General features: G+C 32.6%; 1 protein-coding gene across 6 annotated transcripts in view; it reads right to left on the reverse strand.

The window, feature by feature from the left end:
* The window catches only part of LOC110997707 (atypical protein kinase C), a 172,136-nt gene that overhangs the window by 30,393 nt on the left and 121,924 nt on the right, over positions 1–19,819 (reverse strand). Inside the window, exon 1 of one of the 6 annotated variants that reach the window (XM_045632885.1) lies at positions 6,109–6,215. The exons of 3 other annotated variants lie outside the window; for them this stretch is intronic. In XM_045632885.1, the coding sequence (XP_045488841.1) occupies positions 6,109–6,205 (97 nt within the window). In that variant the 5' untranslated portion in view covers positions 6,206–6,215. Of the gene's footprint in view, positions 1–2,085; positions 2,405–3,654; positions 4,066–6,108; positions 6,216–19,819 lie in introns of those variants that run through there. 2 more of the 6 variants (XM_022265983.2, XM_022265982.2) reach the window with 2 other exon arrangements.

Genomic DNA, 19,819 nt, shown 5'->3' on the forward strand with positions numbered 1-19,819 from the left:
TAGTTATTTAACCGTGCTTAAGATAAATATATCAAATACATTATATTCATTATGAATGGTATAAAATTCTAAGTCCATATAAGTTTTGTTTAGAACTTCCAAGCTATTGATTTTGTATGCCATACATTTTTGTTAGGTTATATAAGATTGAAAGTAGTAGCTAACCGGACGACGACACTGATAGATTAATAAAGCTTTACAAGACTAAAATTAAGTATGAATCTCTTATATGCCATTTCTTAGGTTAGCCAATTCTCAATATGATTCGTTTGTTGTGTTTGTTTGTTTGTTATGTCGTTACTGTTTTCTTCATAATTCTTTTGCAATAGGCACATAGCACATATACACACTTTATCATATAAGTACTAAAATAATACAATATGTTATATTATGTAACTACGATTTAATTTAATAAAAAAAAAATTGGTAGTTTTCTGTGTCTGTCACTTATATGTTCTTTCGTATCTTAATATATATATATCCTCTGTGACTGTCCTAGAGTTTTGAATATTAATAGTTGTACGTGTCATTACGCACAAAATAAAAATCGATTGGACAGGGTCTGATCGCATCAGAACAGCTTGATTCGCATGCTGAATCACTAGAATAACACTGCTCTTGACTATTTGATTAATATTCGATACATTCAATTGTCCCGCATTGGATAAATTAGCAAGCACGTATAATTGATAATTTCCAATCGAATTACGATTGTGTGTTTATTTCATTTAAATATGTCACGTAACTATGATATTCTGATTGCAGTTATAAATTAACATACTTATGTAAACTGAGAGGCTTTATATTTAATACCATCCGATACTCATATCTAAGAATTGTTAATAAATACACATGGATTTTTTTAGAAGGGTCGTAGATAGAAAACATCGTGAGGAAACCGGCATGCCCTGAACCAAAATGTCGACGGTGTGTGTCAGGCACAGAAGGTGGACAATCTACTTGTCTATTAGAAATGATCAGGTTTACAGAATTCTGAGGTCTAGATTATTGATTTCAATGTTAAGAGGTGTTATTTGAAAATTAATTCGAATTTCAATTCTAGTTTTTCATTACACATCTTTTACTATGTTTAAGTTTTTTTAAGTTAACAATATTTTTTTATTGAAAGGCTAAGGCACAAAAAAGGTTGGGAAACATTGCTCTAGAACAACCACAGAACCTACATTAGTGACAGATGTCAGGCCTAACACAGATAACAATTTAACGTCAAAATTAAAATACTAGTTTCGCAATAAAAAAATATTTATTTGCAAGCGCAAATCAAAAGCTAGTTAATCCAAATAAACAAAGCTTCATTTCTGTAGTAATAAATATAGATTGCTTTTCCAACACGAATAATATATTTTATTCAACGCAATATTGGACTAACCGTGTCGCGAATTTTACAAACAAAATTCGTAAAACTTTAGATTTACGATTTTTATTAGCGAGAATTTTGATATGATATGAGGTATTCGATAAAACAATAGACAAGGGATTATATACGATAATATTTTACAAATTTATATATCCTGTTTTGTAATGCAAAATTATAAGAACGACGCTTAGTAGACACTGTAACTACTAAGCGTTTTTAAGGCAGTTTTTTCCGTGTATTGAGAAACTTTATGAGGAACCAGCTGCTCATTGAGGTATTTCCGACTTAATTCGACTTAGAACTTATGTCCTTCAAAAAAGGAGTGTAGGAATTTATAAAAGGCCGGCAACGCACTTGCCGGCAATTGCGGTATTCAGGTGTATATGGTCACTATACAGGCGAGCCACCTTCCACTTTTCTTAAATTAAAAAAAAACTATTTACAGGTAATTTTATTATCCTGCAATGTTTAAATGACATTTCCGATTCCGGTTAGTTAACCGTGTGCATGAATATTTTAACTCGTTCCAATTTTAAAACAAAACTCAGTGATTATGACTGAATAGAATAGCTATTATTGCACGTTTGTAATCATGAAGGGTTTACTTACATGTCAACTTAAAATTACTCTATACATTACGATAGATCATAGAGATGTCGAATGTTATCGATACTTTATCTAATGTCAATGTCAACTTTAATACATACATCTACTACACGTTGGAGCGGCGATGACGACATCTAGCGGAGGATACGCCGGCGAAAGCACATTACTCACTGAAGGCAAACGTTCACACGCATCCAACCCACAGTAAAAAGTTTGCCACGCACACTCGCGCATACATTCAGTCAAAGACCACCGCATTCGCATATTGTCAACAGTTCATAATATAAACCTTCCGTTCACAACGATTGACTATGACTGCCAGATAAGATAGTTTATCTCGGTCGAATGTCGATTCGATGTTGCGCGTGATTTTAATTCGAATCGATCTTCTATCGATACAAATTATCTTCTACCGGCTACTTATTATTCCACAGTGTTTCGTTGACTGGCTGCGTTAAGAACCGTGCACTGTATCTGATAATTCGGTTGATAACGCTATCTACTGATTTTGCGCAACGTTTTACGTGGAACATTTAACACTATTAAATATATAAAATCAAGTTCTACGTGACAAAATTAATTAAATAACGATTTAATTGTATAAATTAATATTATAATTAAACATTTTATCAGTCTTAGATATAATAAATATTGCATTTGCAAAATGATATGCATAAGCGAGGTAATCTACTTAAGTATTTCTTTAAAATTTTTAAAACACCAGTAGTTTTCTTTAGTGGTGACCAAGAAATCATCTGCAGCGGACAATCTGATGCCCCTGGTTTATGTCTAGCGCCTCTTAACACATTGAATGCTTAAACATTGGATAAAGTATTAGCCGGAATACTCGAGACCTAGGGATGGCAATAGTTTCAAAATATGAACGAACATCCGCACGGATCCGAGTGGGCGGCATTGCTACTGTGACCATTAGCAATGCCGCCCACATTGCACAATGCAGTAACATTAATGTGTTAACAGTGTATACAACCAGGATCAGTTTCTCCAAGCTCTCATTGCCTCGGCGCATTGCATATGTTTCGCGGAAATAAAATTGATTAGAACACCAATGTTAACCAATAATAATTTCTGATTAATGAGCATATTAGTGAACTGAATTAACAACCCATAACCAGGAAATATTGCGTTTTGTTAGAACGCGCAAATTGATGATCAAACTGCATGATTGAGTGTTTGTTCTGTTCATTTATCGTATGATAAAGAATAATCCATTTGCTATCTGTGGCGGACAATAGAAAACACAACAAACATCCTTTGTTATCAACACAATGTAACTAAAAGGCTGTTACCAACAGTGTGACCGGAAATGCTGTTAAAATTATAAATAAATAATTAGCCTACTGGCTTCCGCATGCGAATCTTATTCTTGAGGTCGTAGGATCGATTCTCGCCTGTACACCGATGGACCAATGGACGCTGAAGAAAAACAGTGTGAGGAATCCGTATTGAGATAGACCCCAATCAGACGGTGTCAGGCACAAGAAGCAGATCACCTATTTGCCTATTAGATTGACAAAGGATCATGAAACATACAGAAATAAAATAAAACGCCTAAAAAGGCCCACTGCTTTATGTTTGTGTTTGAAATACTTAATAAATAGTGTTCTTAAGAAACCTTACATTACATCAAAATATTAAAAATTACCAACTTTCATCGTCAAAATCGATATCGAACGGCGACACTAAATCCCCCGGAATCAGCGGAAATGGATGACTAGCCGCTGCATTCAAACACTCCAACCAAATACCCCGCATTGTCACCGTTTTATCGACAATCCATTTATCGACATATTCAAATCACTAAACGTCAATTACACTGTCACATTTTTAAACTTAGTCCGTATATCATTCTAAAATTGAATTTGTGGTTGTTATTCGATTCTCTAGTTTACAAATGGCGCGAAAGTTTCATGAATTTAAAACAGTCACAGATAAAACACGAATCATAGAATATATTTACATCACAGCGTGCGTCCGTCTCGACAGATTTTGTTTTGTGCAAGCAATGCGGGCAACTGCCGTGTTATCAATTGTTTCTATCTCGTATCAGTGATAAGCCGCACCTACAATTGGGTGAAACAACTGATAGTGTGTCAAACTAAAATTCGATTAATACATAAACAATACTTTTAAGTCACCAAAAAGTTATAGCCAACCTGCGATGTGATTGCTTGGCTCCATAAATTTAAGATACTAATATTATATATAAGGTCTATAAACATTTTCTTTCGCCCTATTTGTTGAAGTGAAACTGCTTTATTGTATTACATTAGAACTCTTAGTTTATAAGGATATTGTATTGTGTAGCCTTTCAGGCCACCAAGGTTTAAACCCCTTAGTGTTTTCTGTATTTTTATTTTATATAATAAATAAATAAATAAAAATAGGAACATATTTTTTGCGATAATCTGGAATATTTAATTCCACCAGAAGGAGAACTTCTCAAATGGGAGATCAAATTTAAGCAAAACAAAAAATATATTTTTTATAATCAATATTTTTTTGTTTTTTAACTTTTAAAAATGTTGAATTCAAGTTAACTACAACATTTTTTTGTTTGAACTGAAGTTTCTCTTTTCCCTTTCTCTGGTTTATTTTCACACAAATTTGTTTAAATTAAAATTCAATCTTTGAATATCCATGTACAAGATTCATGGATATTAACGCAATTTTATTTTAATATTTAAAAAAAAACGTTATTAACGATACTTTCATTATAAGCTATTTATTATAATGTGTAATATTTGGGATTCCCAGATATTCCATAACAAACTTAATAGTAATATTTTGAATCCTGTACTCGTCAAAAATGCACAATTTCACTAGAAATCAGTGTTTATAATATAATATTTATAGGCTTGATAAAGTCAATGACGTCGGATCAGATAAGACAACGAAGCTAGGAAGTAGGTCAAACGACTGTAGTTCTCTATTTGCGGTAACACTGCTTGAATTTCAATTAAATATTTCTATCTGTAATGAAAAATATATGGATTTTTATGTTATCGCTTTGTACGGCAAAATGTCAGGCAAATTTAAACACTATTTAAACATATTAATATCCAAAACTCTAGAACAGTGGTTCCCAACGTGTGGCCCACGCTCCAATGGGGGGCAAGTTCATTATTAAGAGACCCCTCTTAAAATTTAAAAATTTAATTTAAAATTCTATTAAAATTATTTGGTATTTTAATTTTAGTTTTTCATACTAATTATTTTACATAATAATTATATTTAAGTTTAAGTTCTTCCCTATAATTTAAGTTTCTCAAGTGAACAATATTCTTTTTATATTAAAAATTATGTATGGCATGTTTTTGTGTAGTTAGTGTAAAATTATATTTATTATAAATTGCTTTGCACGGCGTATACGATATATATCGATACGAACGGACGGTATATCGATATATATTTGCGTCTAAAAAGCACAAAGGTTAGTTATGGGGTTTCTATCGGAAAATTCTCGCGTATGCGTAACATATATATTAAAAACTAAAACCTGCGAAACGAAACAAAATAATCATTATTTCCATCCATTAACTAAGCCTTTGAATTAATCGCTTAAAAGCGTTGGCAATGTATTATAGCTAGTAAATAAGCAGCCATTAGCTCGGTACACTCAACTATGTATAACAAATCAGAATCATTGTTAAGTCCTTTAATATATATATTCTTTCCTTAATCCATATTTTTCATTTAGATTTGTTTCGTCTTTCACACACACACAATTACACGGTCATCATTATATATTTATTATTTTGACAGACCCTCGTTTAAAGCAAATTGTGTTTGTTATTATTGTTGAAACTTTGTTAATTTAAAGTAGTGCGAAGCTGCCTGTCAAACCTGAATTCTATTTTACATAGCCAGATATTCAAATAAAGAATTTCGTTTTTTTTAATTTTTGAATTTGAGCTATTAAATAAACATATCTCGGTTTTACTGGTTTTCCTGTTACATCCGGATCTCATACAAAATATAAATATATTTCTACTGTATAATACTTGAACGTTTCAGCACAGACTCAATAAGGCTCCAATGCACTCGATTGCACAAAAGTGAAAGAATTCCCACAGTGTTAGAAAATATAGCCTTTGACTTACCGTCACTTTGTCGGATCCTGTGTTTGACCGATTTTCTCTGGTCACAGAGCATCGAAAACAGATGGATGAAACAATCCTCGTTTTTGTTTCGAACCATTGTTAGTTTCGCTTTAAAACAAATTCAAAATATGTGAAAATGTATAAATTGAAAATTGGAAATAGATATACTGTATAATGTAAACAGTAATTGTTACATAAAATAATAAAATATACCTATAATTTATATGTTTAATAATATTGAGGTTTTCATTTCTTTAAATGTTTGGCAATAATATTAATAAATCAAAGATCGTATAAATAAATAGTAACCACACTCATTAGTGTTGATTAAATTCCTTCTATCATGAATAAAGTTTTGTTATTTATTATTTAAAATGGCCAATAAAATTACGAGGCGTCGTAGCGAAAATTCGTTAAGGGTCGTCAAATTAAATGGACAAAGTTTGTAATTAATGAATGCTATTGATTCCTGACTGTGATTGCTCTAAATACCAAATGGATTTCCGCATTAAAAAAAACAGGAACTAACTTTTAAAATTCGTTTTAATTTTCTATTTATTAATTTTTATTATAACTATGTAGATTCAAAACGTAAATACTATCATTTTGTCTTAATAAATGTGTAATATAATATATGTTATATGATTTATATTTTCTTATATTAATAATATCGTATCTGTATAGATCAACAAAGATTTATATGTTTTATATTGACATACTATAAATTTATATGTATTTTATTTGATTTCTTTTGTATTGATCGATAATTATTTTTTTACTGAAATAACTTTGATTGACGTACTTAAGATATTATAAGCTAATCAAAATGTACAAACAAAAACGAAATGTTACAAAATTAGGTCACACAAAACTACTGTGGAAGAAAACACATTTCAAAACACTGTTCACGTATCACTCGCGATTCATTATTCGCGTTCGAAATTTAAAATTCAATCATCGCACGCTAAAGACGGTAGCGATACTGATGCGAAATAGTGCAAAATTACGATAAAGCGTCAATATTATAATCTTTGCCCTAGTTTCCCATCGATATGGATAATGGTTCCAAGGTCTCTTCGTCTGGGGACGTCTATTAATGGAGCAGGGGGGACTCGTGATTATGTATAATCGCTTAATGTATTATATAAAGAGTTATACATTACATCGTATTCAGACAAAAATCGAAAAATGCCGAAAAGTTATTGAGTTGGCAGCCCAATCGAATACATTGGCTGGGGCATTGGGTGAACCAGTAGGTCGGCCTAGATACGATGTTAGTTGGAGAGAAGGAGAAACTGCTGAAAGCCAGCATATGGCGGCCGGTTGCAAAGGACAGGGAGCGCTGGTAGTTTTTCATTTCCAAGGCCAATACACTCATTAAAGCAATTTTGTCATTTAGATCATAGATATAAAGGTAATAAAAACCCCGCTTCCAATACCTGGTAACTAAATTATCCAGATGCTTATAAAATAACTCTATACCGTATATAACCGATTTTGATCAAACTAATACTTCCCTAAGTATTACTTGAACATCAACTCGAAAATCAGACACTAAATTTAGCAGCTGTTTGGAAGCCTAAAATGATACACAAATATTATAAAATTATCTCTCTTGATACTTCTTTTGCTTTTCCTGGTTTGCCATCGTTCCAAAATATTTTTTGTCATGGCTTTAATTTGAGTTATGGAAATTGTATTTCAAGGTTAATAACAGTTACAACGTCATACATCACAAACCTTTCTCGTCCAAGATCTCGTTTTCCTCAATCAATACGGATTTACAATTACACAAATCCAATGCTTACCTGTGAACAAAAAAATAATAATATGACTAAATGTTATAAAATATGTAAATACTGAATTATTCTGACAGTTCAAGGGATGCAAATTATACGTTCCCAGAAATGGCCGTTAGGAACGGTCGGGAACTCTCCTTCATACAAAATTCAATGACTGTTACATATTATAGGAGTAACGTTTCCCTGAGTATTGGGGAAAATATTGTTACCATGGTCCATGAGTTTTCAGGTCAACATTCCAGTCGCCTGCGGATTACGCGTATTTTGGCAAAAAAATTGCGAAGTTTTCAATATTTATTTCAGTAAACTTACATAAAATCACAGTGAATACACCTAGGCCTTACTCAAGAATCTATCCATTTCTATACGAGTATTTTATTAAAAAATAAAAAATGAATCATAATGGAGGTTAGTCAAAGTTTATTAGCATTTTAGAAAATTAATTATGTATAAAAACTGTGTATAAAACGTAGCTTTTAATTCAGTATTAAATTATTATTACTTACGGTAACAAAAATTATTTGCAAAAATCTTTAGATTACTAAGAGCCATTATTACACATTTTTGAAGTTATACTTTTGGCGCGATCAAGAAAAATTATGAGAGTGAATTTTTACGATGCGCGCGCACACTAAATTCGACATCGTAAAGTTAAGTCTAGGTGGCATGGAAATCGATAACTATGTTCAAGTTGTATATTCTAGTATTTTTATATTTAGAACACGTGTTTTGTAACAGTACAATTAAGCAGTGTGAATAAATAAATATTATTTTGGTGTTTTTAAATCAATTTCATATACGACGGTGATAGTATTTACTAATTATTTATTTATTTAAATAACATCTTTTTGATGATATTTATCGTTAATCACTACTGCATTTTAGTTCTTTTTTATCATACGCCAAAGAAGTATATCTTCTAACGCAACTCTTTAACACACACTCTCTTTTCACTAAGTGTCATAGTTAAATAAATTAAATGCCTATACATATTTTTTATATGTAATAGGAGGCAAACGGCCTGTCATACCCGAATACCGATATTCTGATTGAATAACTAGTTGAAACAGTCGCTAAGCTCGGTCGAAATCTGTTAAGACTGGTTGCAGTTCTGGAAATACTATAATTTAATATATTAACAGCAACCTCAGATCTGAGAGGTTGTTTCCGTTGGGTTGTGATAGTTGGATGTGCAAACTTCGTTTGGGCATTTGTTTAATTCAGAGAATAAGCTTAATATTAATAATTTGAGAACTAGCAGTAAATGTAAAATTAGAAGCACTTAATGAATATTTCTTATTTGACGTTCATAAGTGTACATTATGTTACCTACACGAATAAATGATTTTTGAATTTGAATTTATTCCGCTTTATGACACGGAATTAGTGTCTTTATATCTTACAAAAAACGACATACTTTTGATTGAAACAAGTAAGTTTCATACTATACAAATGTTGAATATAATTTTTAAGATAACTGAATTTACGTTCTACTGCTGGATTACTAAGTCAAATCGAGACGGTATTTAAAAGTTAAACAAAAATAGAAACTCTATTAGTGAATTATAAAAATATTACAAGTGTTATTTTAAAATGGCAGTCGATATTAGACCTTATTTCTACGGTGGCCGATGTTAGACTTACTTGAACTGTCGATGGTAGACTCAACATGATTACATTCTTACAGCTAAAAACCCATACATCATAATGATTATACTAAACTAAACAATCGTCATATTATTTGTATTAACGCTTATGGTGCGTTCTGTGTATATGCGTGACAATGTAACTACTTAGTGGGAATTTTATTAACTGTCAGTAAATGTAAAATAAGAAGCATTTCACATATATTTCTTTTTTGACGTCCATAAGTGTACCTACATGAATAAATGTTTTTTGACTTCTTCCATAACCATCTTCAGATAAACACATTTTTCATTTCGCTTGTCGAATTCTCGCGTGTTCGGAGAATTAAAGTAACGATATAATAATTAAAGCATAAAGGCGCAGACGATAAATTCCTGTATCCCATGAGATCATCATTTTATTGCTCGTCCCAAATTCGTTTACGAGCACCGCGCCGCCTGTGCGCATTTAATATAGGTCATTTCGATGTACTAATGTTCCATATCGTTAACTCAACGATACTAGTCCAAAGGTTCTTTCATTTACGATTAATTCACGCCCGGGTTCTATATTTAAAAGAATAAATAATTAGTCATATTGATAAGGTTAATAAATACGAAGTTTAGAATTAAAATTCCAAATTAATGGTGAAAATTTTCATATAACATCAAACTCTGCGCGTTGACTTTTTTGTCCATACACTGTAATTTTTCCTATATAATGACAACTCTTTATAATACTTGCAGTTTCTTCATCAGTATATATGTATATACTGTAAGTGCAGATATTTTTCTTTACTATTATGAATTATATAATAATGTTATGACTCACATGTACAAGAAATAAAACAAGCTTAAATTCTGTTCTATGGTCAATGTGTTAATTTTTACTAAAAATACCTAAATGTGTCTTTACCAATTCTTTTTAGGTTATATTAAAATATCAGATATAATTTGGCACGTTAGGGAAAAATGATAAGAGTAATTTTTTAGGATGCGCGCGCACACCGTCACAAAAAAACGACACCCTGAAGTAAGCATAGTCAACATTTAAAATAGTCCATTTATCACGATCAAGTTTATTATGTCAATTTTTGTTGCTGTTTTGTTTCGTAACTTTACGTACATATATGTACGTAATACGTACATTTGTGTGCTGTAATAATTTGTATCTTAGTTTTTATTGTTTCTCTCTTTTCATTGTGAATTATGTATGGAATTCTTATGAGAAATAAAGTTATTATTTAACTAATAAATCTTTCAATGTATTAAATACCTTTTTTTTATTGTCACTGTCGTTTTTTCTACAATCGTAAAGTAGGGCGACAGATTTAATTTTTATCTTGTCACGCCTAAGAAGTATAACTTTTAACACATAAGTGACACACAAACACACAAATGTTTTTTTACTTACCTTTTTTTTCAACGGTTACCTACATTATAGTCAATATTATCGCTCACTGATAAAACAGTGTAATATAACAGTGTAGTGTAACAGTGTATAAGTAAAAGCCAATTTTATACGTCTTGGCTTCTTTCACTGATTTCTCACGATAGGATAGGCTTGTATTGCGCACAGATAAAGAAAAATATATAGATTAATTTGACAATCGCATAAACTAACAGAAACGTATGTTGCATCCCACATTATATATCTAGTATATAAAGTTCCGAATTTTCCACATTACTTTAGCTATCTGACCTAAGATATATTATGTAATGCTACACATACATCACGAAACTTAGCGACCCAAAGTTCGTAAACTCGACAAACTCTCTCCGAGGCGGGACGTGGGCCAAGGGACAACTTATTAATCTCCTTTAAGGCCCCTGATTTACACACGGCTTCATGTTAAAAATGAGAAACTTGATGTATATATATATAATAAATTCGACTTACGTCTTTTTATCAAAAAAATATAATTTAAGAAAATATATAATTTTAATGCCACGAAATAACTCAACCACAAAAAATGCTACATTCAATAAAAGTAATCAAAACAAAATTAACTCATTTCGATACCTGAAAACATTATACGTCTCTCTCTAAAATGATCCCAATTTACTAAACCGAATACAATGAATTTTCACTGTAGGTATATAATTAAAAAAATCCTAAAAATTGTGAATACGAAACAAGCAATTTACAACGTCTTTGGAGCCTAATTATTTAATTGTTATATTTTAATCACTTCCAAAAATATCATATATCACACTGATAACTATATCGATACTATGTTTTTACACCGCTTAAATATATTTACCAAAAACAATTTTCTCTACAGAACTCAAACATCTGTGTGTATCCAGTAACAAGGAGTAGGAGGTAGAACTAAGACTCACGTATGACCGGATATATTCATTGAAGCGTGACTGCCATGCCAAAGCCTTACAACTCCCAAACTTGTGGAAGGCAAACAAGCTATGCTGCATTCGGAACTTTTCAATTAACTACTTTTACAATTATTCGAGTTTTATATGGCTTTAAATTAATTACTAAAGTCTAACATTCGAATTCGAATTGTAAATTGAGCTACAGAATTTCTATTTTATTTTAGTTGAAGTCCATTAGGTATTCCTTATCAATATAAAAATAAAATTCAACTTCCACTATCCCACCGCTGCCACCAATGTTAGAAGTATCCCAGTAATTGGGTTTTTAAAAAAAGAAAGATGAGTTCACGATACAATGGAACTTTTGATTATAAAGTTTACAGAATATTATAATGAAAGCCAACAAATGTATGTGCGCGATGAAGGATGATACCGAACTGATTTCATATTTTAATAATCTTTTCACCTGTCGGCTGGGAAAGGCTGAACTAGTATGTCAGCCAGATAGGGTGCCAGGCTATGATATCACAGTTCGTAAAAAAAAATTACGCTTTATTTAGGAGTCTTCTTTACTGGAATTTTTCGGTAGCGATGACGCAGCGCCGAACGAAACAATTTGGTCCTAACATAGGACACTGTACGCTTTTAATTGAGAGGGCTTGAGTATACGTCGACTGATGGACAGCTTTGTTCCACTTTTAACAACTTCCTATTCATGCAAGTAAAATACGATATTTTTTTTTTTTTCAAGAGCGCATCGTGCAATCAGTCTTCTGACTATGAGCAGATGAGTTGTAGGAGGACTGACGGGTGGAGACATTCCTCAATAGGAATATCTACCATAATAATATTAGCTCAGACAATGTTGCCGAGCTCAAGGGTTCTTCGTCTTTTGAGACGGCTTATACACTCGGGTAGGGTGAGTTGAACAGCTAGGTGGTTAGGATGATTTTCCAGCCTAGTCTTGTACTTCTGGGCGTACAATTTTATTTCCGCTTTAACTGTACTAACTGTAAAATACGATATAAAAATAATATATTTGACTATACATTTTACTTTTTCCTATATGAGGCAAGCGAGACTATGGAATCATAAAGGCAGGTCACACCCATATTAGACAGTGCGTTGCCGGCCATTAAGATCCTCTGTTATGCCCAGGTAGCTAAGTAAAACTACTTAGCTACCTAACACTGACTACCTATGTTTATAATTTGAAAACAACAATTTATTTCCAAATTCCAAATCTTACTAGATTTAAATAAAGAACATCAATTATAACTTTTCGAAGCTTAAACGCAAATTAGCGTTGTAAGATAACCCTTATCAATACGCGACGAATTGTGTAAATTCTGTCTCAGTCATCCATCACCCGACCAAGATCACTCACTGCGAGATCATGGCTGATGGCTGCACTGTGCTCTCTCTGATTGCATTGTCCTTTACGTTGGAGCTTTTAAAGTACTCTTATAGAGTAATGTGAGAATGTGTGCGTCTGCTATCGATTATAGTAATTTCTTTTAATTAATATCTTTGATCATGTATCATTTCTGCTTGTAACTTGAAATCTAACAGGTATAGATATTATCTGATTATTTATTGGTTTTATAATAAAATATATTTATTTAACAGTATAATGCTTTACTATTGTATATGTTGTGAGTGATTTCTCAAGATTTCCAAGAAAAATAGTGTTTGGATTCCAGACTAACTGAAGAATCTACTTGTTATAATATCATAGCAGGTTCACTCAATAGTGTGTGGTCTTTAGAACCGTATAAAAGGACAACAAAGCACCTATGAATAACAACGCATAAATTCATCCGATAAGCGAAGTCCGGTGTATATCCGGTCAAATAAGAAACCGGATGTGAAGTATCCGGCTACTGTCCGGATATCGGACAAAGATAAAACTGTACTTGTCCATTTGAATAACTCTGCATGCATTTAAAATGAAAGGAATATTTGTTTTAAATTTAGAACTGTCAACAAAGTAAGAAAATCAAGTATTCTCACAAGAATTTGGAAAAAAATTATATCAGAATCTCAAATAAAAGGTTAATCTAAATATATCACAGTCAACGCGCTGCGATGGTATTCACAATCACGTAGCAAACCTTTCTCGATTTAAAATTTTTTCTTACCTTCCGTTTGTCTCATGAAAACTCTAGTATGGCTAGAAAGATTTGGATATTCTTGTGGACATTCCAGTGGACATAAATAATAAGTAAAGAAAGATACTAATATGTCCATTGCATTTTCCAATTATCTCTGTTCCAACCTGGGAAATAAATGCTGTTTTTCTGTCTTTTTAAAAATAAAATTTGTCACTTGGTAGGCGTAGTTAAATTTGTGTTTATAATTTTTGTATTAAGTTTTGACACAAATATGTAGATACGATGTTCAACGGGTAGTATCCATTAAATAGACAAAAACTATTTATTGTGTTTATGTAATTAAATAATGTTCTTTGCCAATAAAATAATTACCAATGCCTTATAAATATCTCCGCAAAATGTTCTTAAATGAAATAAAAAAACGCATTGCAGAAAAATGGAAAAAATACTGAAGTTCTTGAAGATAAATTCTAACGAAGTTAGTGCTTGATAAAGTGGGCCTGAGCTGCGGTTAAAACTTAATATTGAGTTAGAAAATATATTGTACATTTTGCGGGTATTACACAATTTAGTATATCTTATTACTGAGTTAAATACCCTCTTATTAATCACGTTAAATTACATGCTCTACAACCTTTTTACGTCTTGGGCTCAGATTTCTAAATCTGTTTCATGATCATTTGTTAATCTAATAGGCAAGTAGGTGATCAGCCTCCAGTGCCTGACACACACCGTCGACTTTCTGGGTCTAAAACAAGCTTTCTTGGCAAGGTTCTTTCACGATGTTTTCCTTCACCGTTCGAGCGAATGTTGCGCACATATAAAAGTACATTGGTGCATAGCGGGGATCGAACCTACGACCTCAGAGATGAGAGTCTCAAGCTGAAGTAACTAGGCCAACTCCGATACTATTTTAAATCAGTCCAATTCCGAGTTTTAACTACTTAGTCGTAAGAGAACTTCCGCGTAATGAAGGCGTCCCTTTCATTCTCAATTTTTACGATGAGATGAAAAGAGACTGTATATTTAATTTATATATTTAACTTAGCTAAATGGTTAAAATAGTTAACAAACAGAACCTGTCTTTTAGCAAATTAGTTAATAGCTGTCGTCGTTCGTTTCCTTAGGTTTTAAATAGCAATCAATGGAAGCAACAAATCGTCCAGAACGAAAACTGGAATGGAGCAGTAATTATAAATCTAATCCGCAGGCCGCAGTTGGTCTAAAACAAACAGAAATAAAAACGACAATCAGAACGAAAAAGCTCGGAATAAAGGAATATCGTATTCGCCATTTGCATAAATATGCATCTTTTATGGTAGCGGTGATTTATATTCAGCGCTTTTTCTTCTATTCTTATAACGATAGAAGATTAAGGGCCAGTTGATTTCCTTTTTTATATCTTAAAAATTTTCACTGCCAAATTGTACAAATTACAGACGGGACTAAAATGCCAAATCGCATAAACCACTACATTATTTTGATAAAAAATTGCCACCGTTGACCTGACATTATTAATATTACCAATCTCTTTCTTGCTTGGTTATGGTAGTTTTATACATACTAAATCCATTAGAGTGATATCAAATGTACGGTCATGCTCATTCTAATAGTTGTTTTTGATTGATCATTTACATGCTTATCTGTCAAAACATTGTTAAAGTTAAGCTTAACTTTAACATTTCTCGTTTCAGTTTAACATTGTAAATCCGCCACGGAACGAAGCTTATACTACACTGGCTTGACGCGTTTCACACAAATGCCGTTGCAAACTCTCACCAATTTAAATGTAATTCTAGAATAACTGGAACACAAAATCCTATACTGGTACTGGTAAGAGCGTAGATGGCGTTAGAGCTAGAACGTTGCCGTCTCTAGTCAACCGAGTAAAATACAATTTATTATCGATACAAAATAAATCAGTTTCAAAGCAGCCACTCAATGTCGGCGCCTTCCCGTCGCACAGTGTACTTGCATTTGCATAATAATGCGCTGCAGCGCTACCGGCTATTTAATGAAAATCGCAACATCCATCCGCATATCTTATCGGCTTAAGCGCTGTTTGCGCTTTACGCTCGTTTCAATACAATTGTAAAATTCTTAATTTAAATAATGCTCATTGAAATGGAAATGTAAAGGGCTACTTTTTATAAGAATGTAAATGCAATGAGCAATTCGTAGAAGTGCTCCACAATTACGTAGAGGCTCGTAGCACTGTAGCGTACGTAGACTTTCGTAACTGGAACGAGCGTGACTGGCGTATAGAGTGAAATATTTTACTCGAACACTAATTGGCGCTTTAATAATTAAGTAAAATACTAATTATATTTTATACGAGTCATTATGAGCCCCGAATTTAATAAAGAAAAAGTATTTTGTAACCTTACTCCCAACGCCCAGGGACCTCTCGGACCCTTTCTGCTCAATTTATGAACTCATTAGGCATCGGCCGCACCTGTACCCACATGTAATTACCACAATTTCTTTGTTACATATGTATTAATTATTAAACGTTACACGTAAAGCAGAATATTAAACAAACATGGGTTTAGGCTGATTACAAGGTAAATGCCACTTATTAGAAACTAGTTAGAATACAAAAATAATATTTTAAATACCAACTGTATCAATATATGGACTCACCATTTGACCCTTGGGGCAAAGACATTTGCGTCTATGTCATTTAAAAACGACAGGACATTTTCATAGATAGAGTAGGCACATTTCGGCGATTTCTTTGAATGATGTAGTAGATGTAATGTAGGCACGTTACAAAGTACTCGTAATTGTTCAGTCTTCTAAGCCTAGCAAGTTACTAATTTTTTACGTCTTCGTCTTTATACTACGTCTTCAAAAAGTCACGATTATATTTTAGGTGACATTCGCTTAGTGTTCACATACTCTCTGAGAAGTTTGAACTATGACAAAAGATGTTTAAAGTGCTTTACTTTCAAATACTACGTAAAAGTTTTAAAGACAGTGGCAATATAATAACTTTTGGTAGCAATAAAATAAAGAGCGACGCTCGTTAAGCACGCTAACTTTCTTAACTCCAACAACTTTACATTCACCGCAACCATCGCTTAACGATGTTTTATTTTAATACGAACACATACACACAACTATTAGATGTTTAATAGGTACCAAGACATGACAATATATATAAGATTAATAATCCATTGCAGCTGAAACCGTTATGATCGTCATTTTGGCCCTAGATATTTGATGTTTCCTACTATCAGTTGTCATCTATCGAGTATTGCCTCCTGCTGATAGAGGACAAATCTTTGTCTTTAAGTTATTTTATTTTTCTTTATTACTCAAGATGTCATATGGAACATGGTGTAATGGTTACAGCTCCTTACAAACGTTGTGTAAAAGAAAAAACTTAGCGATTAAAAAGAGTGGCGGAGAGTTTATTGCCAGTTCTTCTCTTCCGTTCTTCACCCTTGATTTGAAAACTGGCAGTAAATGGAAAATTAGAAGCAATTAATGTATATTTATTATTTTGACGTTCATAAGTCTACATTATGTTACCTACATGAATAAATGTTTGTTGATTGATTGATATCAGTTTTCATATTTTAGTTATTTGGATACATTACGACAAATATTAATCAACTTTAGACATCATCTAGTGAACTCTGTACAGTTGTAAGAATCGCATACTTTAATTTACATATAAATCGCTTTAGTATTTAGGCAAATCTGGACAGAGGACCGGAACTGACTCTAAACCTGCAGCTTAATGCTGACAAAAAATAAAGCTTTTTATGAGTTCTAAATTTAAACTTTTAAGCCAGATGAAACGACGTGGAAAATGCTGTTTAATATTAACAGCTGACCAAACAGCGTACGTGCAGTTTCCATAAATACAGCTCCATTATGAGCTCACATTTGCTGAGTAAATATTCGGTGCAATTAAAATTTTTTTTATTCATTATTTTAATAATGCCTGGCTGTAAACGGGGCAGTTGTATTTTAAATCGTCTTTTAGAAAGTTTTCCTATATTTGTTTTTAATTTTAACTGGACTTAGTATTATTTAAATAATTAAGATAAAATATGTATCAAGTCTTACGGTTGATTGCTCTTTGAGAAGGACATTTTTATACTAAATCCAATAATTATTATAAAGTGTTCAAAGTAATACACTGAGATAGCACACAACAAGCTATTGCCCTCTCCCAGTGTGAAAACTAGCTTTAAGCTCTGTAGTATATTTGAAATTGAAGTTTAAATACAAACAATATCCTTTGATGGTTGACGTGATAAATTAAGAGGCAAGAGTTGTTCGTCGTATCTCTCTCTCTCTCTCTCTTTAGTCTGCAGCTTATGTCTGAGCGTCGTGGTCAGCAACGAAGCATCTAGAGCGGACTATCTGCTTCCACCGGTTTCTGTCCAGCGCATCTCTTATGACACTGTATAGCTTTGAAGACGATGAGTCTTTCATTTGATCGGTCCAACTGGTTGGTGAACGGCCACGTGATCTTTTGCCTTCTGTGTTACCAATCACGATCAGTTTCTCCAAGTTCTCATCGCCTTTGCGCATTGTCGTATATTGTTGCGGTTCGTCGTATATTGGTACATTAAATCTAAATATAAAGTTTGTTTGGCCTTATATGTTTATTCACCAATAAATATTATGGACACTGTATAAATTTAATACAGAATAAACATATACACAAAACGGACCAAATTTGAGTCTAATTGCGGGAAATGAGTCCACCTACCCACTGTATAAACATAGTGTATACTGTATAGATTGTAACAATGATTAATTCAGCCAATGTGTCCGTAATTCTCTTTGGGTCTGTAAAGTTGGCATTGTGTTTAGCTATTGACAATTCCGCAAGCACACAGTGGTGTAGGCGGAATACTAATGAAGTTAAAACTTTGTGTACTTGCCCTATATTAGTGGTATACTGTCAGTACTCTTACGCCTTCAATAAATCTAAAATTTTAAGGACCTGTTTCACAATGAATGGATAAAGTACCAAATAGCTATGCAACACATAAATTATTCGGAAGATAAAAGTTCCTAATAAGAAACTTTGCGTTTCATGACTAATAGCGCTATCTGACAGTCGTGAAACGCAACAAACACTAGTTTACCCTACCAATAAGTAATTAATAGCTTATTTGGAACTTATCCGGACATTGTGAAACAGACCCTTAATCTAAGACTTTTCCATCAGTTCAGAATTCGAATTGTACGTACAATCTGTTTTACAATACTACGACAAAAGGGATCTGTCAATTTGATACAAACAATTAAACAAAATTACCAACGAATAAACCGTCGTCCCAAAACTAGTTAACATACTAACTATAACAACATATTTATATAATAGTTTGAAAATTGAAGTTAATTTTTAAAAATGGTTCACATCTCTCGTTCAATCTCTTTTGCAGCAAAATTATGCTTTTTAGTTTTAATTATGATTGATTGCGAATTAAAAACGACTGCTAGTCGCATTCAAAGACGTCCATTAAATAATACACTCAAATGAATGCTAGCTTTAACAGTTTTATTTTTATTATACACATTTCTTTCTAAAAGCCTCTTATTATTAGCTTCTGAAGTAGGAAGTTCCAACTCCGGAAATATCCTACGAAGCCTGCGCGTCACAGCGTGTTTCTTTTGACAGTTTTGATTGATCTACGATGTAGTGTTTACATTGAGTCCACGTCAACTTAATGCCAGTTGTATGTGTAGCATGACGTATGGACATCGGTAGATATTAGGGCTAGCGCGCACGAGTTACTTTAACATCGTGACCTTTTCCTCACTCATACAAGTCTGTGGAAATCTATGGAGGTGGTACAAAAAATAT

Source organism: Pieris rapae, chromosome 21 (assembly GCF_905147795.1).
Source record: "Pieris rapae chromosome 21, ilPieRapa1.1, whole genome shotgun sequence".
NCBI classification, from domain to species: Eukaryota; Metazoa; Arthropoda; class Insecta; order Lepidoptera; family Pieridae; genus Pieris; species Pieris rapae.